General features: G+C 41.3%; 1 protein-coding gene across 10 annotated transcripts in view; it reads right to left on the bottom strand.

Annotated features, from left to right (window-relative positions):
• The window catches only part of ank2b (ankyrin 2b, neuronal), a 75698-nt gene that overhangs the window by 15901 nt on the left and 32504 nt on the right, over nt 1-27293 (bottom strand). For 3 of the 10 annotated variants that reach the window (XM_034615072.1, XM_034615073.1, XM_034615074.1), the window contains 21 exons: nt 27249-27293; nt 26961-27033; nt 24656-24797; nt 23430-23517; nt 22676-22779; nt 19261-19485; nt 15580-15734; nt 15267-15478; nt 14794-14998; nt 14603-14699; nt 14262-14490; nt 13693-13818; nt 13480-13602; nt 12529-12561; nt 12181-12202; nt 5273-9865; nt 4694-4771; nt 4420-4551; nt 4184-4333; nt 3809-4043; nt 3284-3344 (listed from right to left, as the gene is read on the bottom strand). The exon at nt 27249-27293 is cut by the window's right edge and continues 54 nt beyond it. In XM_034615072.1, coding sequence (XP_034470963.1) covers nt 3284-3344; nt 3809-4043; nt 4184-4333; nt 4420-4551; nt 4694-4771; nt 5273-9865; nt 12181-12202; nt 12529-12561; nt 13480-13602; nt 13693-13818; nt 14262-14490; nt 14603-14699; nt 14794-14998; nt 15267-15478; nt 15580-15734; nt 19261-19485; nt 22676-22779; nt 23430-23517; nt 24656-24797; nt 26961-27033; nt 27249-27293 — 7128 coding nt within the window. Of the gene's footprint in view, nt 1-3283; nt 3345-3808; nt 4044-4183; nt 4334-4419; nt 4552-4693; nt 4772-5272; nt 9866-12180; nt 12203-12528; nt 12562-13479; nt 13603-13692; nt 13819-14261; nt 14491-14602; nt 14700-14793; nt 14999-15266; nt 15479-15579; nt 15735-17399; nt 17499-19260; nt 19486-21498; nt 21538-22675; nt 22780-23429; nt 23518-24285; nt 24298-24655; nt 24798-26676; nt 26731-26960; nt 27034-27248 lie in introns of all 10 variants that reach the window. The other 7 variants (XM_034615067.1, XM_034615068.1, XM_034615069.1 and 4 more) reach the window with 6 other exon arrangements.

Below are 27293 nucleotides of genomic sequence, written 5' to 3'. Positions count from 1 at the left end.
CCCTGTTCATGTTTATAGATGATACTGAATCAGGGGATGCTGGTCTGTCCTCAAAAACAGATGCAATGTTTGAATTGGTTTCCAGTTCCAGGTCTGACAATGATGACTCTGTTGACACTGATCTGTGATAAATTTGAGAGGGTCCAGAGAAAGAGTTGAAGTACTGAGGAATAGGGGAATCTGGTGTTAAAGCTCGCCGACTATCTACAGATCTGTCAGAGTGGGAGGAATCTGGTCTAAATGATTCCAGCACCCTAAGTGATTCTGGGGACATGGGTCTATATTCGGCTTCAGAATCAGGTGAAAGTGCTCTTTGGTAATTTTCTGATCGCAGAGCAGCAGTTTCATGTTCAACTATCTCATCTGAATCTGTCTGACTGGAGGTTTGTCCTACATATTGTGGGTCACGGATCGAAGAGATAAGCTTCCAAAGTCCTGCATCACACGATAAACTACAGACTGGCGCTGAACATTCGGTTAAAGATAAAGGCTCATGATGTTGAGGTACAGACACCGAAGACTCTCTGAGGTTTTTCTGATCTCGAGGTAGAACTGTATTAAATGCGGATGGCACTGGTAGATCATCACATGCAGTCTCCTGTGACATAGCTTGATTGGATTCCAGTGTGTCTTTCTGTGTTGTTATGAACTCAGATGATTCAATTTGATGTTTTGTAATATTCTCCACGGCTTCATAATCAGATTTGATAGATTTCTTTGACTTTTTCTTTCTAGAAGATTTCTTCTTCTCAGTCACTTCCTCCTTCGGTCTTTCTTTATCAAACAACACACGCGATAATTCCTCTGTAATTACATCAGTTGAAAAGTCCTCAGCTGCTTTTATATCAGATTGACAAACATCAGCAACTACTGATTGTATTGCGTGAGCTTCAGTTTCACTCTGTTCCTGGGGATTTTCTTCTAAAGATTTTGACAGGACACAGCTTTTGCTTTTTTCTTCATTATTTACCTCTCCCTCATAATCGGTATCTGACAACACGACCTCTTTTAAAGTTTCTGATTTAGGAGTAGATGCTCTAATACGGAACTTGGTTGACTGTGGAGAAACTGGTCTGTGTTCAGACACTGGCTCTGGAGTGACTGAACAGTTCTCAATATCAGACAAACATATAATAACCCAGTCGTCATCATTGTCTGATACGAATTCCACTGGTGTTGGTGGTTTGTTCTTAACATCAAACACTAATGGTTCTGGTGATTTTGGTCTATGATCAACAGATATGGAATCATACATTATTTGGGAGGATTCAACTGATTCAGGGGAGGGAACTCTAGGTCCAGCCACAGGTAAAACACATTCAGATTCATCCACGGATTCTACTGAGGCAGGTGATGAAGCTCTATTGTCATGGTTAAGTGATGCTGGAGACATGGAGCCATATTCTACATCTGAGCATACTGATTCAGGTGAACTGAATCGCTCCCCTACCATTACAATAGCTGTGTCAGGACAATTGGGACTGAATTGAGGTACAGGTGAATCAGGTGACAATGCTTTATTTTCATTTAAAGATGCTACAGATTCTGGGGATGAGGGTCTGTCTTCAAAAGCCGTTGTTGACAAAAGTCTGCTTTCAAAGACCATATCTGATGACACTGACTCGGGTGAGGGTGATCTACATTCACAGGTTGTGACAGACTCAGGGACAGCATGTCTAAATTCTGGTATGGGGGCATCTGGTTGAAGCAGACAATGTGCAGTGATCAACATTATGGATTCAGGAGATGATGATCTCATCTCATTGAAATTAGGGTACACGGTTACATTCTCAGAAGATGTAAAAAGCCACTGCTCAGTTTCTAAAATGAGAGACTCGGGAGATGACGTTCTGTCTTCCATGCCAAAAGTTAAAGACGGAGGTGAGATGGGTCTGTCACAGCCATACTCACTGCTCAGCGATACTGGCCTTCCAAATGGTCTTTTGTTTGAAACCATTGGTGTCAAAGGCCTCTCCTCTGCTTCTGAAGCTAGGAGCATAGAAGTGCCTTCAGGTCGACTCAGTACCGGCTGTTCCTGAGCAGATGTACTATCACTGGTTTCCCATAGAAAAACAAGGGGTGGCAGGGGAGACAAGGGTCTAAACTGAGGTACTGCAGGATCAGGTGCAAGGAAATTCAGCTCATTTAGCAAGAATGCTGAATCTGGTGTTGATTTCCTACTCTCTGTCAGTAATATTGTATCAATCACATACTCAGGGGAGCATGATCTGTAATCTGCAGAACTATGAGGTTCACCAAGGGTTTCAGGGAAGGATTCTGGTGAACAGGATCTATATCTGGATGCTTCAGTGTCTGGTGTAGACTCCACTGAAAACACAATCTCGTTTTCAGGTAGATTTGATCTGAACGTTTTCTCAAAACTTGAGTCATGTGACAACTGAAAGAAGCCGACTGAGCTCATGACTTCTGCTTTTTGAGATGTTAAACCCGGAATAGTGAGACTGACATCGGAAGAACCTGCAAATTCTTGAGTGGTTGTATCCGGGTTTTGATTTATGCTGTCGCTGGATATGACATCAAGGTCACCGGAACATGTGGCCTCGTAAAAATCTATCTCATGCTCAGAGTTTGAAACCTCTTCACTTATCTTTGTGTGTCTGGCAGCTGCCTCGACTTCATCCTTGTTGACTCCAGCTGGAATTGCATCTTCATCCTCAGTATCTGAATCTATCAACTCAAAATCGTATCCATACAGGACTTGATATAGTCGACGGGAAACTTCATCCATGTGTCCTGAAGCCATATGTTTGGACTGCACAGGTTGTGTCGATGCAGTGAGAGAAACAGGAGGCCCAGCAGGAGGCGGAGCAGATGGGTGCCTTTGTTCACTTTTTGGTCCTTGTGTAAAGCATTCCTTTTCACAGACCTCACCGGGTTCCGTGAGCTCCACAGACAGCGTCCTGAAGTCTTGCTCAGCCTGTTCACACTCAATTAAGCTATCTCCAAAATCAGTCATAGACAATGGTCGACTCTCGCACACACCTGTTCGAGAGCTGATGGACGACTCTCGCCAACGGGACAGTGACAAATAATCAACATCGCATTCAGCAGGGGAAGTTTGTAGACACTCCAAGCTCCAGTCCTCTCCCCCTTCAGCCCCCTCATACCCAGCTGCCCCCTCATCATCGCATGGATCAACGGAGGGGTAGGCAGGGAGGGCAATGTGGGGACCTAACTTGGGTGCCCCTTTGTACACAGGGTCAATCACATGGGATCGAAGGTTGTAGGGAGAGGTGCGGTGCAATGTGAAGAAAGGACTTACTTGTTTAAAACCGCCTGTGTGTACCGAGTCCTTCATTTCCTCATATATTCTTTGTGATGAGCTGCAAATAAAAAAACATTTTCAGTGTGTAAATGGGTGTTGTGACTAATTAAAAAAGGAATAGGAGCTGGTAGCAGCAGTCACTCATATTTTCATTTGTTTTGTCATAATGTATAAAACAATATATTCCACACAAAATTAGTTTAAGCTACAGAAAGCTAAGCAGTAAAGAAAGTAAAGACGTCCCCTCTTTTAGTCAGAAATCAGTGTCACACTAATTGTCGAATGTATAATTAGTAACTATCAGAAATGCTCAATTTGAGTACAGACCTGTGCTACAGTACTTTAGCTATTCAGCTATACATACAGTAGCCTGCAAAGTTAAGTTAGCAGTTTACTGGATATTTTTTAGCTCATTGAGCAAGTTGAGATGCAGTACAACACATGAATATGATTTTTGATGATATGAAAACAGCAAGAGAGAAAATATGTGAGTGGGGTCATTCAAATTTCAGGATAACTTACTATTTTATTTCCATTTCTTTTTGTAATTTCTCCTTCCGGGCATTGCTAAGAAGGCCTGTTGCTGCGGAGTCTGTCTCTGACCGTCCTGTCGTCTCAGGAAGTGATGACAAACTGGAGGACAGGTCCTCTGCTGTCACCATGGGTACCTCCTGTCCTGAGCCTGGACTCCTACTTGCCGTCCCCGTGCGCCTGCCTGGCCGAGGGCTGTCAATGTCTTCATGAAGGGCAGAGAAACCTGACAAAGAGTACAGTGCAGGCATTTAGTATAGGATGAGTAAATATACATGACTGAATTTAATCAGTCAATAATCAATTAGAGCATTATACATACTCATAACAACAACTAAATCAGTCTATAGCGTTAGTATTGTTCACCTTCACTATGATCCAGTGCTATTGTCCGCTCAATTTCTGCATAGGTGTGTGATGACGTCTCCTCCTGAGTGGACTTGATAAACTTGGTTTCAATGAGGTGAACAATGTCCATTCGGTTGATCTTTGTCAGTCTTTCGATCAGTGTTGTTTCTGCTGAGACAAATAACAATCCTAAAAAGTTCCACCTTAAATTCTAAGAAGACCTTTTTACGATGAAACATCATTAAATCACGAACCTGTGGAATGCTTCCCCTCCCTCTCTGCCCAGAGTTTCAAAAGGGCATGGCTTTGGTCTTGTAGTGAGTTGGGGTTTTCAATCCTTATCAGGTTTATCCTCTCCTCACTGAACTCCACTTCTCGTGCCAACTCTAAATGGAGAGAATAAGATATAAAAATGCGTATGGTCAAAATAAACGATAAATGATGTTTCTTGGGAGCCAAACAAAATTTAAGTAACAATCTATATTTTGAGCACAAGGGTTTGATCACTGTCACCAAGTTGCGACTCACCCGTCCAGCTGAAGCCCAAGTGGTCAGCTATAATGGCCAACCGTTGCTCTTTTCTCTCTGCTTCATCCTGTGGGTCTACTGCAAATACCCCCCGACAGCCATGAGCGGATAGAGATGGTATACCAGATCAAAAACAATCAAACCCCCCACAAAAATACAAGCAATATCTGAAAAAAATATTCACTGGCTTTCTTGTTTCTCTGCTATTGTCTCATTGGTTAGTTCTTAGAAATCTGATTGAGTAGCTGTAAACGATGATTTAAAGAAATACATTTCAATCGATCGAAAATTATTGACGATACATGTGATTGTTCAAGTAAGTATTTACACTTTCATCTTTAAATGTTTTAGTTGCTAAATTCCATGAAGCCTTTAAGTCAATCTTGAGAGTTTCTGCACACATAGAAGGAAAGAGAGACGCTGTTACAAACACAGACACAGCTCAAGCGAAACAGCAACATGGATTCTTCGACTAAAACGGGACTTAACTACAAGAGACAGAGAGGCAGCATCTTTACAGCTAATGTGTGCTAATGAGGCAGAAGAGATAGAGAATAGCCCCTTATACTGGGGGGATACCTTGACTTTGGACTTTATCATCTGGAATTCGCTGCATCTGTGTCTCCACAGGGTCGTCCCACAGTGGTCTAATAGGAAAGACGTCTCCTGAAGGAGGGAACTGCATCTCAGAGAAAGTTTCCATTTCTATGATTGATGGATCAATGAGACTGCTCTCATCATCCGAGTTGGCGGCTGCAGCCTCTTGTTCTTTCTCTTTCTCGGCCTGCGCCAACCTTGCGACGAGTTTCGCCGCCTCGTCGCTTATCTCCTCAAAGAACTCAATGGACTTTTTGCGTGGCATACTTTTCTCTTTAGTGGTTGCTGGGGAATGAGATGACTGGCCACTTTTGCCTCGGACTGGCAATCTGGATTGGAAGCCTTTCGATTTTTTAGTACTGGGCCCCGTAGACTCCCCCTCACAGAAGCTCTTTGCTTTGGAAGATGTCTTGGTTTTGACCTCCACAGAGGGACCTGCGTCTGTCTCAGATTTTCTCCTCGAATCCTTTTTTACTGGGACTTTAAGCTTTTTGTCTTGGGTAGATTCTACACGTTTGACAGTAGAATCAGGCTTGATGGTGCTCGACTTAATGGGAATTTTAGATTTAGATTCAGATGTGAAGGAGGCCTCTTTTTTAATAGAGGTTGAAGAGGAAGTTGTATTAGATGGAGAGTGGGTTGTGGATTTACCCCTTGCTTGAGGAGCAGACTTAGCTTGTGTTTTGCCTGGAGTCTTTTTAACACTACTGGAAGCATTTTGTTTAGACTTGCCTGTTGGTTTGGGGGCTTCTATCACTGACTGCGGTTCCTCTGGAGAGGAGTCAGAGGACTCTTGGCCTTGCTCAGAGTAAACAGATCTTGTAACTGTAGTTTCTGCTGTTTGTACATTTGTTATCATTTGGTCAGAGAAACTTGTGTCTACATCTAAGGATCCTTCATTTAGATTTTTGTCTGTTTTAATATCTAGACCTTCAGGGGATGTCTGATCTTTCTTTGTAGGTTTGGCTGAAGCTGAAATGCCCATTTTAGGGATTTTAGATTTGGAGGCATCAGCCTTTGAGGCTGTCTGATCACCTTGTGGTGGGGATTGAAGCTGAGAATCAGATGTTTCTTTTGATTTTTCAGCTTCCTCAGTCTTAACCTCTAGTATAAGATTGAGGCCAACTTCAGGTTCTGCTGCTGATCTATTACCTTCTTGCCTGGCCTCTTCTAAGAGAGGCTCCTCTAGAGGCGGTTCACCTATCTGGAAAAAGGCAAAGCCACCCCCCTCTTCCTCATAGCTTCTCTTGGTCATGTCAATAGCACCACTTCGGGTCATCTCAAAGAGCTTCCCTTCTTGGAACAGAAAAGGATTGGGCTCACTGGTAGGAGTGCTCTCTTCTGTTGGTGTTCTACCAGGTGTCGTGTCTGGAGTTGCTTGACGAGACTGACGGTCCACCACTAAATTCAGTATCTTCTGTTCCTCCTCTTTGACACGAGCTGCAAAAGTGTCATCATCCTCCCGCATGGCAGACCATGAGTCAGTGTCTGCCTTTGCAGTCACACCTTTGGACTCAGTTCTGGGAGGTTCCAATGCCTCATCCTCTTCCTCTGTGTCATCGTAGATGCAGACCTCAGGTTTGAACATTTCCTTTGTTTGATCTGGGGCAACAGTTGGACCCAGTGTAGCTTCTGGAACTGCTGTATGCTCCCTTGGATCTCCTTTGACTTCATCTGTTACATTGCTACCTGGTTTTACTGTACCAGTCTGTAGCCTGCAGGCCTCTAACTCTTGACCATTTGTGTTGTCTCCTTTGCATTCTGTTGACTTCCTTAAGCATTCTTCCTTTTGTTCATCAGTCCTGTTTTCACTGTTTGATGTTTCAGCAGACTTTTTGTCTGTATCACATTTTACAGATGGTGAGAGTCTTTGTTCCTGTGAGGTGTTCAGTTCGGTGTTTGAATGATGCTGGTCTGAGACAGGGTTAGGCCCCTCTGAAGTGACACTGGTTGTTGTTGTTGTGTCCTTGACCTCTTTGCTGTGGGATCCATCATGCAAACCTGCTGAAAGAGGAGAGGGAGGGTTCACTTTAATATGGGGATCAACAAAAAGAGCTAACTTTGAATCTTCTGTGGGTTTATCGAGCCCACATTCACTTTGCGAAAGCTTCTCACTTTTGGGCTCTAATGTTTCATAGCTGTCATCCCCTATTTTGGCATCTGCTGAGGAAAACAAATCTTTTCTAGACTTCTTTTTGCTCTTCGCGTCTTGGTCCATTTCATCAAATGTTTTTATTTTGGCTGCCATCTTAAACATTTCCTCCTCTGGAGTGATTTTTCTTTTAGTTTCATAACTGTCTGATGTATCCTCTTCTTCTGGGTCTTCAGGGATGACAGCCGGAGTGGATGGAACAGAGAGGAATGTATGGTCAGGGGGTTTGGGGTTTACCTCATAACTTACCTCTTCAGAACTAGGAGTATCGGGGGAGAGGGGACTCTTACCGGAACTTGTCATCTGAGATGTCTGCTCACAACTGTCATCATCAGCACTAGCCTCATGGTCTCGAAGCAGCCTATCACGCAAAGCATCATGCGGGAATTCTGTGGTTTTGATGGGCTCTGGTTGGCTAGAGGATTTACTAGGTGGACCGAGTGTTGATGGGAAGGAAGGGTGGCTTTTTTGCTCTACCGGACTGCTCTCCAAGGAGTCATGAGGAGGTGATTCCTTGGTTGGGCTAGGTTCAATGGAGTCTGGGGACTTATGCGAGGAGTTTTCTTCCATAAGAGGACTACCATCTAGAGAGTCTCTGTGGCTTATTGTCAAAGAGTCATCGGCTAATGGACTGAGCGCATCTGAGTCTAGTTTTAAAGGCAGCTCTAAGCTTTCTTGACGCTGAGACAAGGATCTAGAGGCTGGAGAACCAATTAAAGCCAATTCTAACTGACGACCAGGGCTCTCATCATCGCTAAGAAAAGTTTCTACTGTCTCTGAGTTTCTTTTTGTAAGCTTTTGAGGTTTAGATGGCTTAGACTCACTCCTCTTAACAGATGTGGACTCACTTGTAATGTGGTCATCAGGAGCCTCGCTGGAAGAAACAGGGAGGGACAATTCTGTTGATAGTTGTTCACCAGTGGCCCCTAAACCAGAGTCTCCAGACTTCTCGCTGTCTTTACTTTGTTTTTTGACTGTTGTGGTAGCTGGTGATGAAGTTGCGTGCTGTCCAGATTTGGGAGAAAGAGACAGACTTTCAGGGCTTGTGCCTGGTGTGGCTAAACCCTCATGTTTATAGCTGTCCTCAGAGCTTGGATGAGTTCCATCTCCAGAGCTAGCACTTAGTGAATCTGCCACCCCCTCATGTTTTGAGCTGTCCGAGCTGTCATCAAGGCCACAATTTCCAAAGTCTACAGTTTCAGTCAGCTCTGAATGGGCAGGAGCAACTGACTTGTTTTCATTCTCTATGTCCTGCTGAGTCGTGTCCTTCTTGCAGGGTTTTGAATCCAAAGATACTTCTCGCTCTTGAGAAACACGTGATGTTATTGCTTTGGTCATGGATTTTGATTGGATGGTTTCTGATTTTGAGGTTTTCTCGGATCTTGATGTTGTGGATGTTTTGAGCTCAAACAGCCCAGACTTTCCCTTTGAGGGGTCCTGCCCCGTCTGGAATGCTTGCATCAGTTCTTTAACTGACATGGTCTCCTCAAGTTTTTCAGATTCAGATTTAGGGGATTTAGGGGATTTAGGGGAACCCGATTTAGGGTTTTCTTTGGCTTTGGGAGAGGATTTGCCCTTAACAGGCAATTGTGAAGGCTTGCTTCCAGTGACCTTTTTGCTCTTTTGCTCGGCCTCAACTTTCTGTTGTAAAGCTTTGACTTTGTCCTTTATTGACCCTATGGGAGTTTCTTCAATGACTGGGGATACAGGCGATGCTGGAGCGGGGACTGTTGCCACACTTAAGAGACCACCTGCCTCTGTTGATTCCTCTGACTGGCCCTGGTTTTTCCCCTTTCTTCTGACTGTTTTTTGAACATCACCAGCAGTTGTTTTTACTTGCACTTTGGTTGGAGTGGTTGTTTTCGCACCTTTACGCAGTACAACATCAGTGAATTTTTCTTGGGTGGCTGGCTCTTTCTTAGCTTTTACTTTGGAGATTGGTGCATCCAGGAGGTATTCTTTAAGATCACCACTGTCCTTTATGGCCTTAGGTCTGGGAGCCCCTCTGTTAGATCTAGTTTCCCGTAAAACAGGCTCCTGAATTTCCAAAGCTGCCATATTTTTGGCCTCTTCTATCTCACTGTCTGAAAGGAAAACCCACTCGTCTGACATTCTAGCCGCGTTTGTTGCCTCCTCTGCCAACTCGCCCTCATATGTTCCACTCCTTAGTATCTCACTGACTTTCTCTAGGTCCTCTTTGACTTTTTCTAAGTCCATCTCCATTATTTCTAACGGTTCTCCAGAAATGTCCTCCGTTCCTTTCTCTAGACCACACCCCCCTAAGGAAGGGGATTTCTCTGTTGAGTCTGCAGTCAAGATGGCAGTCATTTTGATCAAATCTTGTTTCATCTCTGACACGTCGGATAGGAGGTCGGGCTCTCGAATCAGCTCTGATTTCAGGACTGATGTCTCCCGCTCTTCATCTTCCATTTGGAAGAATAACAAGTAAGGAGTAAAGAAAATCAAAAATTCAAATGAAAGGAGACAGACATTGGAAAATGTGGTCAGGACAAGATCGGAGCACACTGCAGGGGTCATAGGACAACAGAATCACAACGGGTTCTACATCAGGGTATCAGAGGAACTGGGCTTATACTTTCATATGTCTCTGGGGAATTGTGGTAAAGCAAAGGCTACATAAAACCGATGGGAAAGGACATGGGCAGGAAATAACTTGCTTATACACTCAGCCGACCCACACTCACAAGACAAAACTATAAAACTGAACTGATATACATGAAAAAAGACCAAATACCAACAATGAATGGAACCAGGTGACCAAGAAACCAACATGTATGATGGAAAAAGGGACAACACAGAAAACAAAGAAAGAAACATCTCAAGATTGCTCGGATGTATGACAAATGTCAATGGGATGAGAGGCAAAATGGCTAAAAACATATAAAAATGTTAATTGTCTATCAAAGAAAGCCAGTGATAACGTAAACAAAATAATATGATTTGCAATGGTTTTCATTATAGAACAAAGCAGATCATTTATTCTCACAAATTCTAAAGAAAAAAGAGGAGCTCAGGAATACTAGAGAGCAACATCTTACAAGGAGGGAGCGAATTTTTATTCCCTTTGCCCTCCAGTTTTCTTTTTGCCTAATTTCACATTTGAAATATAAATGAAATGAAAACTGAAATAACAGAAAAAAAACTGTGCACAAAACCAAACAAATGGTGTTGTGAAGGGACAAAATCAAAGCAAACCAACAGGGGAAGATATGAACTGTCATTAACAAGCCATTACAAATAGTCATACAGACACACAGGCACACGCATACACATGTATGTAAGGCAAGTTATTTCCATGCAAAGCAAAGGGAGGTGCTGATGGAGAGGTTGTGGTGAGGAGACAATGGTGTCAATAAAAGGTTTAATCCGGTCAGTAAACGCTCAGTTGGAGGATATGAGGTGCTCATGATCGAGAGCTGCCTGTTAACACAGTATGGCCAATTCAATAATGTCCAATATCTGTATCATCTAGGAATACATAGATACTGTAATGTATAAGTCTTCTCGAAACACATACATGCACTTTTAACCAATATTATTTCATTAATGCATGTACATTGCCTCATGTTAGTGTGTATTATAAGATTAAATAAAAAGGTTTTTTATGTATGTAATTTTAACAATGCTACATGAAGAAGGCATAGGATTAGGAGACTTAGAGCAGGTAGGGAAGTTGACTCTTTTTGCTTTACCATTACACTAGGACAACAGGTGGAGGAATACTAGTGTTGTGGCCTCTAATTTCCTTGAACTGGGTGCTAGCGCGATCATTATCATTCAGTTTCAGGAACTGAGTGCAAGAGTATGTAGGAGGGAGCAACACATTTTTCAGAATTTGGTGCAGCAAGGCACAAACTGAGGAAGAGAACGGTATCAGCAGGTGGAGTCCAGGTGTGCTACCATGTACCTGTACTTTACATGATGGCTGTTATTTAACTAATTGCATGGGATTGGAACTTATACATTGCACAGGAAGTTGTGAAACACTTTCTTAGTAATTGATTATTTGCTTAACTACAACAATGTTTGGCATATTGCACTTTTATGCCTAAATAAATAGCTAAAGTAAAGCTGCACCGCCACCGCAGTGTTAATATAACTTACTTGCTTCACTCATCTCAACACAACTGAGGTGGTTTGGGGCAAGCACAAAAAAAGAGATGATGAAAATGGCACGACTGCTGCCTGTCAGGCCGCCAGCGTTAAATTAGAGGCCACCGTGACATTAACATCATCACCAATGAGTATAATTGTGGTGTACATACGTAGATGGGAGTGTTTAACTCTTTCTCCGTAAGTCCGGTCTCAAATTGTGAAGGGGAAAGAGTAAAATTGGAGAAATGGATGTGGATGTGAAATCAGAAAAAAGGAGTAAAAAGTAAAAAGTGAAGTTAAGCCTCAGAGGGAACATAACATTGACATGGGGAGGTGTGGGTTTGGATTTTTTGTTTGTGTGACAAGACAAAAATACACGAAGCTTAAAGGACTTTGGTGATATGGACTGTCTGCAATAAAGCTATGGTGAAGCTAGGTGTGCCAGTGTATCAGTCTGGTTAATCCTATGCACTCTACTGTATGTTCAACTACATTAGTCTGCAACATTAGTGCTATTGTTATATTAGTTAGATTAATAAAAACATGCTTTATTATTACAGAGAGGTAACAATTTTAATAAAGGTTATAGCAAAAAAACTGAATGGAATAAAATCAATCTTACATTTCTCTTCTGTTCTGCTGGTCTGGAATAAATGTGTAAAAGAGGATCACAGTTAGTCTCGTATTATCTGTTGCATGTACCAAACATTTAAAACCTACTACAACTGTACAACTTCTACCACATGGAAAAGAAGACACAGGACATATCTAACAACACCAAATCATGGGCTACACCACTGAGAAATCACAATCTAATCTACTAAAGCAAACAAAACTCTAAACAATCTAAGAGTTTAAAGCTTTTGAACATTTATTTGCTTTATTTAGTTCTGGTGGTAAGACAGTGGACAGGAAAGATAGGCAGAGCTAATTAGTGGGTGATGCAGTGGGAAGCGGTGGCTGCTTTTACCTCTTCCTCTTGCTCTTGGTCTGAATCGGACTCCTTTTGGGAGCAAAAAGCAGCGAGAAGCAGAGAGATGTACAGATAGAAGTGGGGACATTAAAGTGGGGAAAAAGACAAGGGACAACGTGTTGGTTACCACAGCAACAAAGACAACAGGTCAGTGGGATTGTGTGGGGAAGCCAAAATGGTCTCAGAAGCTGTATAAGGCAAAAAGCTTGAATTTAAAAATGTACATCCATCTTAATCATGTAAGCCTGAATCCCACTTAGATCGTTTTGTTTCTTGCAGAGGTGGTAAAAGTAAACACATTCTTTCAGTCGAAGTACAGATACTTAAAGTAAAAGCATTAGTAGTGATTCAAACTCTTTACTCAAGTAAAAGAATAAAAGTACACGTGCTGAAATGCACTCAAAGTATAAAAGTTAAACAGTTTCTTCCTCCTGTATCTGTGCAAAGCAAACTATTCACAGTTTGTGCATTAAAACAGTAACAAGCTTGTTTTGAAAATGTAAGGAGCAGAAGCACAGGTATTTGTGCAAAAATGTAGTGAGTAAAAGTACATATTTGTCAGAAAAATAAATAAATACTCAAGGAAAGTACAGATACCTCTGCCACCTCTGAATTATTGACCCTTTGGCATAAAGCATTTGAAATCCATTAGAATGAGTTTTTTTCTGAGCTGGTTATAGGGTATCACCCTGAAATGCTGCTGAGTACATACCTTGACGTTGGTTCCACAGTAAAGAATATATAACATAAATATAAAGCAATAATGTCGGCGGCTCATTTGCCTCAAACCTTTAATATTAGGTGGTAAGCAGGTGATGAGTATTATTATGGAGGTTGCAGTATGGTCCAGATTACAGGCAACCAGAGCACTTCGTTTTGGTGCAACAGCCAGTTTCAATAAAAGAACTAAGATACAGAAAGGCTCCTCCTCTGTTGTAGGGTCCTCACCTTACAGTATGATGGGAGGTTGATGTTGAGGTTGCATATAGCATTCTGGGTGATTGACCTGTAGTTCCTCGGTTCTTTCATAAAGGACAAACGGCCACACGGCTCCTGAGTGTTGTCTCTTATCTGCAACGGCCAAACAGTGCAGCAGGGGTCAGTCATTCAAGGCTTCAGCTTGTTTCCGTGTAAAATAAACTAATAAGGAATGGCGCTCACTTTGATGAAGAGCGCTAGTCGATTCTCCTTAAAGGCAAAGAAGCTGAAGAGGTGATGTTGGCCACTTTTGGTGAGGGGAACCAGGTTTCCAAAACAGTCTGCATAGATAGGTTTTCCTTCCAGGACCTTTGAAAAATCACATTGAGATAAGCACAGTGGCTAAATAACAACTTATAACCAAAACAAACACTCAGCTGTTCCTCTTTTCTTTTTGTTTGAACCCCAACATTTCTCTTTTTCACCTGCCTTTTTTTTTTTACAGTAGTCCAAACTGGACATACTAAAATCCTTTTGAGTTTTTATGACAACTGAAGGCTACCACAGGTTGTCTGTCATGTTTGGAAGGGGAGGACGAGGTCAGGGGTATTCCGCTGCAACACGCAACTTCACCACTAGATGTCACTCAATTCTACACACTGAACCTTTAAGCTACAACAAGACATCATCAGGACAATGACTTTTGTTGTTGTGTTATTCATTATTCCTGACCAGGCCTCTCCTAAGGATCCAAAAAATCCCGGCCTCAGCTGTGGTTAAGAGAACGTTCCTCCCCTGCTCTCCTTTCTCACCTCTACGTCTCGGCTACGGGCCACCTCAGTGAAGTTCTCCTGCTGCTCCAGGGTTTTATCGATCTTGTCGTCTGTCATGCAGAAGCAGCGCAGGCGGGCCTCAATGGGGTCGTGGGTCTTGGCAAAGATGACGAACTTGGCCATGTAAGGGACGCAGATGATCTCTCGGTACACCTGGGTGGAGAAGTTGACAGATTCCTGGACTTGCCGACAGTCTATGAGCCAGAACCTAGAAATCAAAAGGGGGTTTGAAAGGACCAGCGAGGTTAGGCGCTTGCTACATGGGAGTCACTTTACAACAGCAATGAATGTGCCTCAACAAATTATTGTTTTTGGGTTACCTAGCAGACACATTGGTGGTAAAGGAGACACAGTCATTGATAAATGTTAACGGAGTGGTTCCTGTTATATCCTCCCATTGGGCCGGCGTCGTTCCACCTGCACATGGACACACATGAAAGATTGAATATTAGCATGTGAGCATGTGTCTGCGGTTGATCTATTCACGTGTGATTCATGCGGTTTCTCTAACCAGTGATACTGCAGAGCAGGCGTAAGGTGGGTGTGTCCCCTCCAAAACCGTTAATGACCGGGTCGGAGTTGCTCTTGGGAACAGGGATGGTCATGGTGATGGGTTTATGGAACTTCCTCCTGCGGGGCTCCAGGGTGACAATCGGGCTGAAGGTTGCCTTGTTCCCCAGGTTCTTCCTCACTACATCTATGTTCACTGGCTGGGCCTGGAAGGGCAGAAAGCATAGGCAATGACTTAACCCTGATGCGACAAATATAGAGGGTTATTGTCTGAACTAAGTTCATGCACTGGAAATGGGCTCCTGACTGAAATATTGGCTGCATTGAACTTTGCACGAGAGCTGTGCCAGATTGTATAGAATCTATAAAACACAACAACCACCTACAACCATATACATCCTGCCCACATGGATCACATTGATACACAAGGTAACAAAATGAGTTACTGTATACAGTGATTCTTTTGTCGATTACCTGCAGTCCGACCCTGATCCTCTTGGTGAGGGCCCCCTCAGGAAAAACTGCCTGCACTTGGGGCACAACTGTGCTGCTCAGGATGCCTCCCTCAGGACCAATCAGATTACTGTCCTGCTTGATGCGTGACACCACAGCAAAGTATTGTGGGAAATCTCTGCTGATGATACGGCAAAGGCGCTTCTTCTCCAGCTCCTCCGGTGTGTCCAACTCTGGAGGAGGTAAATAAAGGACGGCTGTTAGGGACATCAAAACTGGAATGATTTTTGCCCAGATCATGGTGCAGTCTACTAATATCCCATCAGAGACTGACCCTCATCCATGCCATTGAGTATCTGGTTGAGTTCTTCCTGGGTGTGTTCACAGTGATGCTCCTTCCAGCTTTCTCCTGTCTCACTCCTCAGTATCACCAGCTCCCTCTCTTTCCCCCGCAGGGCAGCAAAGTGGGGGATCTCCACGATCACAGGACTGGAGAGGCAGAGGGCAGGTAGAGTACACGTGAGCCAGTGAAGACGGTGTGTGCACGAGTGCTTGTTGAGAGCTTGCATCACAGGGTAATTAAACAGGGTTGTCATACTTGACTTTTGGGACATCTTCAAACATGATATTTACTTGAACTTGGACTTAATCATTATTCATTGTTCACTTTAGATTTCCTTTCCAAAAATGTTAAAATATATATATATATTGATCTTTGTTTCAATTCCTGTAACAAACAAGTTAGGGATCCAGTTATGTAATTCTGAATGATGACTGGAAGAAACTAGAAAAGTAATGAAGAAACTGCTTCTCGTCTTCTCTCATTTCCACACGTTATGTATCTAGATAGCATTAGCTTTTCACTGCCTGTGATAGTCGGCCGTAAAGTTGCTGTTCATCTCTTTCGTGCAATGTCTCTATAAATCGGTGATTCATAATTATTTATCGTTGTATCATTAGCTAGTTTGCTGAAGTTTCTCTGCAAGGTAGCAGCTTCCAGTACCTGTGATCTTCATTAAAACTTGGTTGGACAGACAATGACGGTGAAGCAAAAATCACAAGCTTCATTGTTAATTGTTTTTTCTTTGCACGAGCTGAAAATACAAAAGTACCACGTTGTCTAGCAGCACGTTGCTTATATGAAGAAGTGCTCAGTTAATAATGGATGGGTTATGTTAATTCTAATGTCTTCCATGTCAATATTGACATTTGTACACTGAGCTTTGATCACTCAAGTTGTTGTGACTGACACATTTTTAAAAGGCTAATTTTTTCCTGCAGCTATTTAGAAGTGAATTAGCTCCCATGAGTTGTCCCATAAGTGTTCAGTGGATTGTCTATATTTACTTATTTTACTTACCTGACATGCATAATCACAACAAGCTAGGTACAACACATATCTATCAGACACATGCTACATTTCAGAACAATCCAACATGTGACAAAGACACTTCTGATCTTTTCATGTGATATTTAGATGGTTTTTTGGCCTAAGTACATGTTAATAATATAGTATTTTAAAGCAAGCACTTGGCAGCTTCGTACTTGCCCCAAATGTTGGCTGGAGAAATTCCAATATATAGAATTTACATGTAGTTTTGTAAAGCTTTGTAATGTGCTTTGATATTGTACTTATCCAGGTAAAAGCTGAGAGAATTCTAAGAAAACTGATCAGAATTATGAGTGGGCAGGACCATCCTGCATTCCAAAATTGCGATTTACATCTTTTAACATTTGAATTTCAGGAAATTGGTATCCGGTTAACACTTATAAGACTGTAAGTAAAAAACTGAGCCAACCATCAAACCACAACATGCAATGCATTTCACCAAGTTACTCATAGGCCACTCAACCATTTAAATTTCACACAAAAACTAAAAAAACGCACATCTATCAAGAAAATAGGCAGAAAGAAATAAACACAGAATTGGAAAAGGCTAAGCAGAAGAACAGCTGCAAAGTAAAGTTACAGCAATGTGATGTCTAAAGGGGATTAAGTATGGCATAAAGACGAGTGCAAGACAATAGCACAAGCAGGTCAACACAATAGAATATGGATAAAATAACATTGGATGGGAGGGGTTTAACGGAAAACATTGAGACGAGCATCCATGAATTGTTTCATATGCAAACTGGTGTTTTTTTTCTCCCTACCCGAGGAATTTTGTCCCCGGTGGACCGAGTTGGAGGATTCTGCTAACCAAACTCTCCCCCTCGTTTAGAGGTGGAGGGGCAGTGGGGAGGTGAAGTTTACTGTGTGAGCAACCAAGCGTCCATATGCAGCAGTGAGGAAGAAAGAGCACACACAATGTTTCGGGTGGGTGCAGAATAGAAACCTTGGGGTCCAAAATCAGTGTCCAAAATCAAATAAAGAAATGAGATTCCAAAACCAAGTAGTTTGCTTTGAATTGTTATTTCATCCTGTTTCTTCTCAATATAATTTTTCTTATAGTTAAAATAAGTTTAGTTTTATTTCCTTCCAGAATGTTAATCGCTTAAATAACCAAATTAAGACAAACAGGGGAGAGCCAATGATTGGCTAGTTTCTATTTCATTCCATTATTGTGAAAAGAAACAGGATTAAATACAATTTCACAATAATGGGTAAAAGTTTTATACATTTATTAAATGTTTCCAAATTACATTTTTTTATTTTAGAATTTCGTAATTTAATCAATTTTGAACACACTGGATCTCTACATAAGCTCAAATATTCTAAGTTGAGAAATTACATTTCTGCAGGTGCGACTATACAGTAGGTACGGTCACTGTGTTATCACGCTCTTGCCAAAAAAAAAAAGTGACCATTTACATTCTTAGGAGGACCAATCATCATTAGGTAAAGTGAGCATGTTTTTATCTAACTTTGTATTTAACAGTTTATGGACTGCACTGAGCAAATCCTCAGACATAACATATAAATATATATTATATACACAATAATATCTCTAATATTATCAGCTTAGGGCAGAATTTGAGGCAACATATCAAATCAATCATGGTGCAATATAGTGGAGGTGGAGTTAATTAGAAAGGCTTTTGCATTATGGGATAAGGTTGAAACGAGTTAGACTGCAGCTGTAATGAAAGAAAATAGGACATGCGGAAGAGCAAAGATTAACCGATTCCTGGCGCTGGGAGAAAGCAAGAGCAGATACAGAGACAGTTTTAGTAAGGCAGACGCAGGGGGAGGAAATTAATCTGAAAGAAAAAGGGCAGCAAGTTGAAAGCTTCTTATTTAACAGGACACAGCTCAATCAACGGCCTGACGGTAGAGGTAGTAGTGACTCTAACTAGTAACTAAACATCTCTCTTACACTGGACATGCATGGCCTACTGATATAAATACTATTTAAATTTAATTTGACTATTTCCATCGTTGTCAAGACATAGAAAATGTAACGCTGTAGATGCAGTGATTTTTCCAGAAATATCACTAATTAGTCCTGAAATGATGCTACATCTTTTTTTTTTCATTCTCTCTTTAAATATTTTTTTTCTATAGAAATTGCACATGGCCCAAATATATAAATTACACATTCTTCTAGGACATAAATGCCCCTTTTATCTGTATTTTCAGTATTAGACATTTGTAACGAAAACATTGCAAACTGAATTAAAACATATCACAGATTCAGTTCTGGACCTGCACAATATACAATAATACATATTAAAATATGAAATGGCTCTTGATATTATCCAAGTTGTACCTGATCTGACACAAAACATAAAATAAAAATCGAATTAACGTAAATGATGGTCATATCGGTGTAATATACTTAATCCTTTCCTTGTTAAAGATATAATAAATTATATCAATCCAATCATCAGCTGTAGGTATTTCTGCTTTTAACCACTTCCTAGTAATGGTAACCCTTGAAGTGATGCAACATCTTCATTTAGAATCATTATATTTACCTGCTGCTGTCTACAGATTTGATATTTTCAGTTCAACTAACTCTCTTCAACTTCATCATAACGATGGAATGAATGAACGCGTCAACTGTAGCCTTACCCGAGGAACTGGGCTCCGGAGGGCCCCACCTCGATGATCCTGCTGGCCAGGCCTTCACCCTCAACCATCGGGGGCATGGTGGCCAGACGGTGCCTCTTCACCAGCCGACACGTCACCCGTGTGGGCGCGCTGCACTTCCTGGGCGGGATGATGATGCGCAGGCCATTATGTCGGCAGCCGCGCATGGCTCCACCCCTGGCATCCACCATGAAGCTGACCAGGAAGCTGCGGTGGAACAGGAAGTAGTTCCACAAATTGAAAACAAATATCACAATGCCCATGAAGTGATGAGAAAGTAGACACTGAAGCCATGTTGGTCGATTGCACTAGCAGCATCTCAAAAGTAAAAAGTCTGAGGGATAAAAGTGCCTGAGGTGGTTGAGTAAAAAGGAAATGTTTAATCATCTGCTGTTGCATTACAAATTTGATCTGCTATTGAAGATGGTGCCACACAGTTGAACGCCCCATAAAAAGCAAATGGATGGACTTTAAAACTATCCTGGCAACATCAGGTTTATAGGTTTTTTAAATATGTTGGTGTCTGTTTTCTCAACACTGAATGGACAAGACAATCGAACTGCATTCCCATTTGTTCAATTCATAGCTTGAGACTCCACTCTCCATGCAAAGAGGCGAATACTGTATGCACATGGATCTGAGTGGCGGGCGGGTGTGGGTGTGATGAGGATTACATTCCAGTATGATACCATAATGTGTCTTCAATTCAATGGCCAATTGGCTTCAATCAAGCAAACACAACAATGATTAAAACACGTAAGTGACATGAAACACACATAAGTGACAAACGTGTTATTGAATTCAGCAACACAACCAGTAAAAGTGTTAGGAGACAAAGACTGTTGTCCTCCTCTGCTGTGCTTTCAGTGCTTATCTTGTGCATGGCGAGGAAATAAGACAGTAAAATTAACTTTTCAAGCCACGCTCCGTTTAATGAGGTGATTGTCCTGTTTTTGGGCACAATATGCTGAATCTCACTCAACTCCTGGTAGGTATGTTAGTGGAAATGTACAATTCACAAGACACTGAGTGAAATTAAAGGCGCTATATGTAAGTTTTCTCTGCCGCTATACAGGGTTTTCTATCTGGTAACGTTTACAAGACAGGAAGTTATAAAACGCCCTCCAAGGGCCAGACTGGGAAGTAACTAGGGATCAGAAAGTAATAAACTTCAGCAGAGGCAAAGAAGATTCAACACTGGCATTGATTTTCAACGCTGGAGAAGTTTGATGCAAAACTTGCAAAGTTTCTGCTGCAATGGTAACAAACAGCAAACATTTGCTGTGTAGCTCGAGCAAAACTTACATATAACCCCTTCAACAAATGTGTCCCACACTTTCACTGCCACTTGACATCTGATGTGTTTCTAGGAGCTGTGCCGTAAGCGTTTCTTAGCAGATATTCACAATGTATGGTTGGTTTTTCTTCAAAGCTCAAGGCGTATCACTAAGGGGAATCTATTGGCAGACACATAATATAATCAGAGTATAAACATCTGAAGCTAAGAATCGTATTCTTGTTTTCTTAGACTGAGAACTTTATATAATCCGTCTGGAGTTGAGAGTCGACCATGCTGCGCCGCCATGTTTCTACAGCGGCCCAGCATGGACAAACCAGTGGGGCTGTGTCCTAAATCACTCACTATATAGTGAGTTTGCCATTTTGTAGTGGTGTCCGAATGTTTAGTGAAGTTTCTATACCCTATATATTGGACTCATTGTTTCCCACAATGCATCAGGAAAAGTAGTGTACAACCGATGGTCACTGGGCAAACAATATATACCATCATGCATTGCACTCGTGGTGGAGAGATGAGTGGAGCGAGGGCAGCAGGAACAGCCCCTGTCCTTTAAATATAAATAAGAGCAGAGCAGTTCTCCATATAGAAATCACTATATAATGAAGTAGGGAATAGTGAATGAGTGGGTGATTTCGGACACAGCATGGCTCTAGAAAGGGGGCATTCAGGATATTCAGTACTTTGCAAGTTCACCAATAGATGTCGCTAATTCCTACAGGTGGACCTTTAACTTGCCATATCCCATAAAATGATATATGTGTGGCTGGCTGAACCCAATTGAAAGACATACAAGGCAGGATCGGTTAAGGACAGTAACACACATAAACACCTCTCCACCAGGAGAGCACACTGTGAGGGGAGGAAGAGAATGATGAAGATGAGGAGGAGGACAATGATATAACCAAGGTGCAGAAGGTCACCTGCTGTGGTCTCCATGATCATGGCACGGAGAGGAGTGGCTAAAAACAACAACCAGATCAGACAGAGAGGAATAAAAAGTTAACCAGAAAGAAGAAGAGAGAGAGAGAGGACCCCGGAGAGGAAAAACAGAGTAGACATGACACAGTCAGAATAAAAAAAAGAGGAAATTTGACTACTTCTACAAGGTATGTTTAGCAAGAACCACAAAAACATTATTGCAAAATTGTGAGCTAATTTAACAGATGTGTGATTCGTTTTCATTGACAATATATCTTGTTTCACTTTGTTGCGTAAAACAAAAGATCGATATCCAATACTTTGGATGTGATTAGCCTAGCTTATCATATGCTGATACAGGGGAAACCTCAAGCCTGGCTCTGTCAAAAGGTAAAGAATACACTTAAAGCTCATTGATTCATTTAAAGTACTAATTTGTAAGTTTTCGTTAACTCAACATGATCAGAAATGTAAAATCAACTTGTGGTTTCAGGGGGAGTAACATCCTGAAACTATTTCTTGACAAACAATAGTTCATGTGTCCACCCTGTACTTTGGTTAAGCCTCTTTTTCAATCTATAGCACAGGCTGCTTTATGCCATGAGCTACGCTATGTGCAGACTCCAGATTGTGCCTGACTCATGAATCTCTTGTGTATACTTTTGGGTTCAATAATAGGAATATTAAAAGAGATAAACATTTTTCAAATTCAGTGGAAATATAGAAAAATCCAAATTCTAGTCTTTCTTGTCATTTCATCACTGATGTTTACAGATTTATAAAACCAGAACACAATCAAAAGATTTTAGGCGGATTAAAGATAAAATTACAAAAGTCAGGACTCATTACAAAATAGAAATATGCAAATATCTTGACTGCAGTCGTTCAGTATATTTCCAGCAGCTGCCAAGTGAGAGAAGAGCTTCCGTTCACAAAACACAACTGAAATTGAAGTAATTTCCCCAATTAAGAAATACTGTAATCAAATGTGATTAAACACTTGAAACAGCTCTGCTATCAGAACTCTGATAAAAATGGATTAATTGTTTATTCCTATTCATGAATGTTTCAGGATCCTAATTGGCATCACTTGACACATTTCACCCACTGACCACATACTTCAATATGTGAGAAGATAAGGTTTGTATTATTTGGTTTCTCCAGTCGGACTGTACCTACCCAGAGTGGATGGGGCTGGAGGATAACGCCACATTGTCCAGGTTCTCTGTTCCCCAGCTCAGTCTGTATGAATCCTTGTCATTCTCCCTGGCAAGTGATGTAACCTGGAATCCAACAAAGAAATATTAGGAATATTGTAGAAATATTAACCAAAAACAACGACCTCAAAGTTTGACCTTATAAGAGGAAAATTCTCAGTCAATCAGGTGAAGCCCGAAGTCAAAGGCAGGTGAGGAGACCACTCTATTACAAATCACAGTAGTTCTAAACCAAGGGTAAAACCTGTTCAATCTCTTGGGTCTTTCACAACTTAATGCTAATCAAGTAAAGTAAAGTATTACAATTCACATCATTTACTTTAGTAAGTGTATTAATACCACAATATAGAAATACTCCATGATAAGAAAATCGAATTATTACTAAAATTAAGGTACAGAATTGTTAACAAAAATATAAAAGATCAGCAAAGAGGCAGTATATTCTTATACATGTAAGCAGTACTGAATGTCGTTGAGCTGGAGATCATTTTAACTGATTTATATAGTGACAGGTAGTTTGATCTAAAACATAATATTGTGTTTTATAAACTAGTCATATGTTTTGTAGTAAAAAGTACAACATATTCCTATAAATTGAAAAACACAAGTGGAAAGTGGAAAGATTTAAGCACAGTAGTTGATAAAATATACTTTCCATAACTGATACAAACAGCATTATGTCAGAGACCTGATATGTCATGATGATCATACCGTACCTGGTGGCTGGTGAGCATCTCCTCCATCATGCCTTCATGTTTAGGGGAGTAGTAGCTTTGGTGGGTGGGGGTGAAGGACCTGTCTGAACTGCAGCAGAGAAGAAGAAGGAGAAGAAAGCAGTGAAGCCACTGACGCTCGGTGGTCGTGACATTAACAGAGATCACAGCAGGGCAGGAAAGTAATGTGGCATCTATTGCACTTCTGAGGGATCCCTCACACGTGGCTCTCTTTGAGGTCTCTACATTTCTTTCCTCTGTTCTATGGGTTTATTTTGGTAGCTTTTCCTTACTCTTGTTGAGGGTTAAGGGCAGAGGATGTCACCCTATGAGACAAATTGTGATTTGTGAATATGGACTATACAAATAAAACTTGATTGATTGCTTCACAGTACACTCTGAAACTCATTTACAGTTTCAGAAATAATTATACATGTCCATAGGGGGAAAAACCCGACTAACAAACGAGTTACTTTCCTGCCCTGGGTCTCATAACATGAATGAATGTCACTTTAGGAACAACAAAGTGATTAAATGAGAGGATTCATTACAAATGAATTGATTTAGGGCTGGGTATTGTTCAAGAAATGTGAAATTTAAATGCTAAAACAACAGCTAGGTTGTGCTCTTGTGTTGTCTTAACACAAGCAGCCTCACAGGAACGATGCAGAAATCAGAGAGGCTAGGGGAGACATTTAAATATTAAGATTAACGAGGAAATATGACTTATAGAGAATAAACAAGAAACTAGAAATCACTCTGAGGTCAATACCCAGCCCCGGAAAGATGGTTAAACTGGTTACTACCCTAGTGCTGAGGATTTCTAAAGGCCAGATATGAGGCCAGTGCCAGCACATACCTTTGAATTCGACTATGGAGGCATGACAGGGGACACCAACGATGAAGTATGAGCAGGAGAAGTTGCATAACACACACACAGACACACACATACAAATACAGACAGTTAGTTGTTAGGTTTATAGGAAAAGTTTTGTCAGTACACTATGATACACACACACTGATTCCTGATAAAGTTAGAAACAGCATCCAAAGTAATTAGACAGGAACAGATATGTTGTTCATATGTTGGGAAAAAGTGAACAAACAACAACAGCCAGTATGGAAACACACGACACAATTAATTGTTACACGGAGCAGAGGAAAATCAAACTGGATTATTACGCTTGCTTGAATTAGCCCAGTTAAAGGTGCCGGGGGTTATATGGTACCTGTCAGTGCGTCCTCCCTCCAGGCTGAAGCGGAGGTAGTTCATTCCATCCAGGTACTGCCCGGGAAGGGAGTCGTCTCCGAGCTCCCTGAGGTCCTCGGCCCTCAGATACTCCCCCCCATCGCCTGTCATCGTGTCGTCGCCTTGGGACAGAGGGGAACAAGCTCATTAGGGGAACATATGAAAACACTTTAGCTTAGAAAGAGTCGAGAGAAAATAGGATACTAACGATGACTAAAATACTGGAAGCTTCATCTGAAGCTTGTCAGAACTGCAGCTAAATGTCATCTCCTCTTAAATGAGAGAGTGCTCTTTGTTTATATACACTTTTCACCCCTTACTTAAAACAGTTGCGTGTAAATATTCATTCTTAAATTTACAATTTGAAAAACTAACCTTAACGCAACGTCGACTTATGAGGTTTATTTGCACGCATTGCAACACATGGAGTCTGCTAAGTTGAGCAAACTAAGTTCTTCAAACAGAATGAACCATTTAACTTTTTAGGCTATGTATCATTTAGGTTCTAATATTTCTAGAGAATGCTGCAGCCAGGATTACTATGATTTACTATTGTCACAAGTTTTCAATCTAGTCTGTGCATAATAACAGGAAACTGCATTTTCCCCCCTTGTCTTCCTTCTGTCGTCTCACACCAAACAGATGCATGTTAGGGAAACATCCTCTATGGCCTTGTATCATAGTGATACTGTGAAAGCTCTACTGCTGTTCCACTACTGTACAGCAGGGGGCAGCATCACTTTAGAAGCAGGTTAATCATCGCCATGTGGGCTTCAACAGCAAATGAAGACTTCCACTCTCAGACCATGTGCAACAAACATCCAAAGCAACTTTTTGGTATACAAACATTTATAGTGTGTTGTAAACTTTAAAGTGATATACTACTATATTTAAATGAAAGTAATATACAATATATTTCAATGTGATTATCTTACCACCAGCAATTGACAATATTTACTTTTCACCAATTTAACATAATTTAATTTCAATAAAATTCAAAACACAATGAGGTGAATATTCAAACACACTTTTAGTTCTTGATTCATTCTTGTCTAAAAAGCCCATGAATTTCTTATAATAATGTGAAACTACCTGTAGTAAATGATCTAATAATTATAGGATAATGACTTGATGAAACTTGATTTCATTAATGTTGATGGTGGGGTGGCGACAAAGGCCTGAGAGGTGCGAGGTGGAAGCCATGTGATACTTTAGTAAATGCAGGGGTTGTTGCTCACTTCGGAATTTTGTTCTGATGCCAATAATATACAGGCTACCAGGAGTGGGAATAGTGTAAGAAGGAGATATGGTAAATTCCTGAATAAAAAATATAATTAACTGACTTATCATGGTGTATTTCAGCTGAACGCAGCAAGCAGAACATCTGACATTTCACCCTGATTGAGCTTCCCAGCTGTTCCCCCCCCCTAAAGTAGGTCACTCTTGTATTCGAAATGCAAGAAAAGCATAATCTGCCATTAAAATACCCCAATTACAAATTCGCCAGATTTGTTTACATAAAAATCTGCGGGCTATGGCATTAAATGAATCTTGCAACGCTAATGCAAACACCCACTTGATTCAGCTTTCAAGGACAGAACCTGAGCTCAGTTGAGGTGGGGATTTTATTCTAGAGAATCAGCATTTCCTCCCAGGTGTATTCTTGTGGGGTTAGAAATACATTTTGAAGTGACACTGTGGGTAAAGCCTGTCAGGGATTAGTTTTTACTATTGTTTTTGCCAGTTTAGCTCTGGTTAACCATGTTTTCTCTCTTGATTTATCTTAAAGAGTGGAGCTATTAAGTGTAGCAGAACCCTAACAAGTGTAGTTTTCTAGTCTAGTAGAGTAGAGGAGTTTTTAATGGAATATGAGCAGTTAGTATTGTTGCATCCAGACAAACAGCAGTTACTACAGGCTCCTTCTTCATGCACAACACACTACACCCAGTCCTCAGTAAAATCACCACAGCAAGTCCTCACACAAGGCACCGTGCTGAATACCTTCAAAATCCATGGGGTCGTCTGACATATCATCATCATCAATGGTTTTCAAAGCTGAAGGTGGACAGCACAGTCACTCACTACCTCCTGAAATCTTAACCTTACAAAGCTGTATTTCAAATGTGCTGCATAAAGACATCACCCAATGAGAATATATTCACTCTCTTCTTGCTCTGTTCTGTTCTGTACCTGCTGCAAATTCTCCTTGTTAACGTAACTTCATGTGTATGTCTCACACTGGGCAAGTAGTGTCAAGTGTTAGCAACGTGTGCAACAGGACTCACCCTCTTCATCGGAGACGTCCAGCACTTCAGTCATGGTCTCTGGCACGTTCAGCTTGTGTTTCTCTGTCACCGTCTGGCAGCGGGAAAACAGGTCCCATTAGCCACAGTTCATACCATCTCCCTCAATTTATCCTTATTCACAGATTTACAGTTTCAAATTATATACTTTGAAAAGCGGTGTTCAGTGAGTGATCTGTCCATTGACGGAGCATCATTGAATGAGGACGTAGAGATAAAATCTAACTCTAGTTTGAGGTCAGTTTGCTATTGTGGTAGTGTGCAACGTACCGTGGTGGTGGTGATGATCTCCTCCGTGACGACCCTCAGCGTGTC

Source organism: Hippoglossus hippoglossus, chromosome 18 (assembly GCF_009819705.1).
Source record: "Hippoglossus hippoglossus isolate fHipHip1 chromosome 18, fHipHip1.pri, whole genome shotgun sequence".
NCBI classification, from domain to species: domain Eukaryota; kingdom Metazoa; phylum Chordata; class Actinopteri; order Pleuronectiformes; family Pleuronectidae; genus Hippoglossus; species Hippoglossus hippoglossus.
The sequence above is the reverse complement of the archived record's forward strand: the minus strand, read 5'-3'. Positions and strand labels throughout refer to the sequence as shown.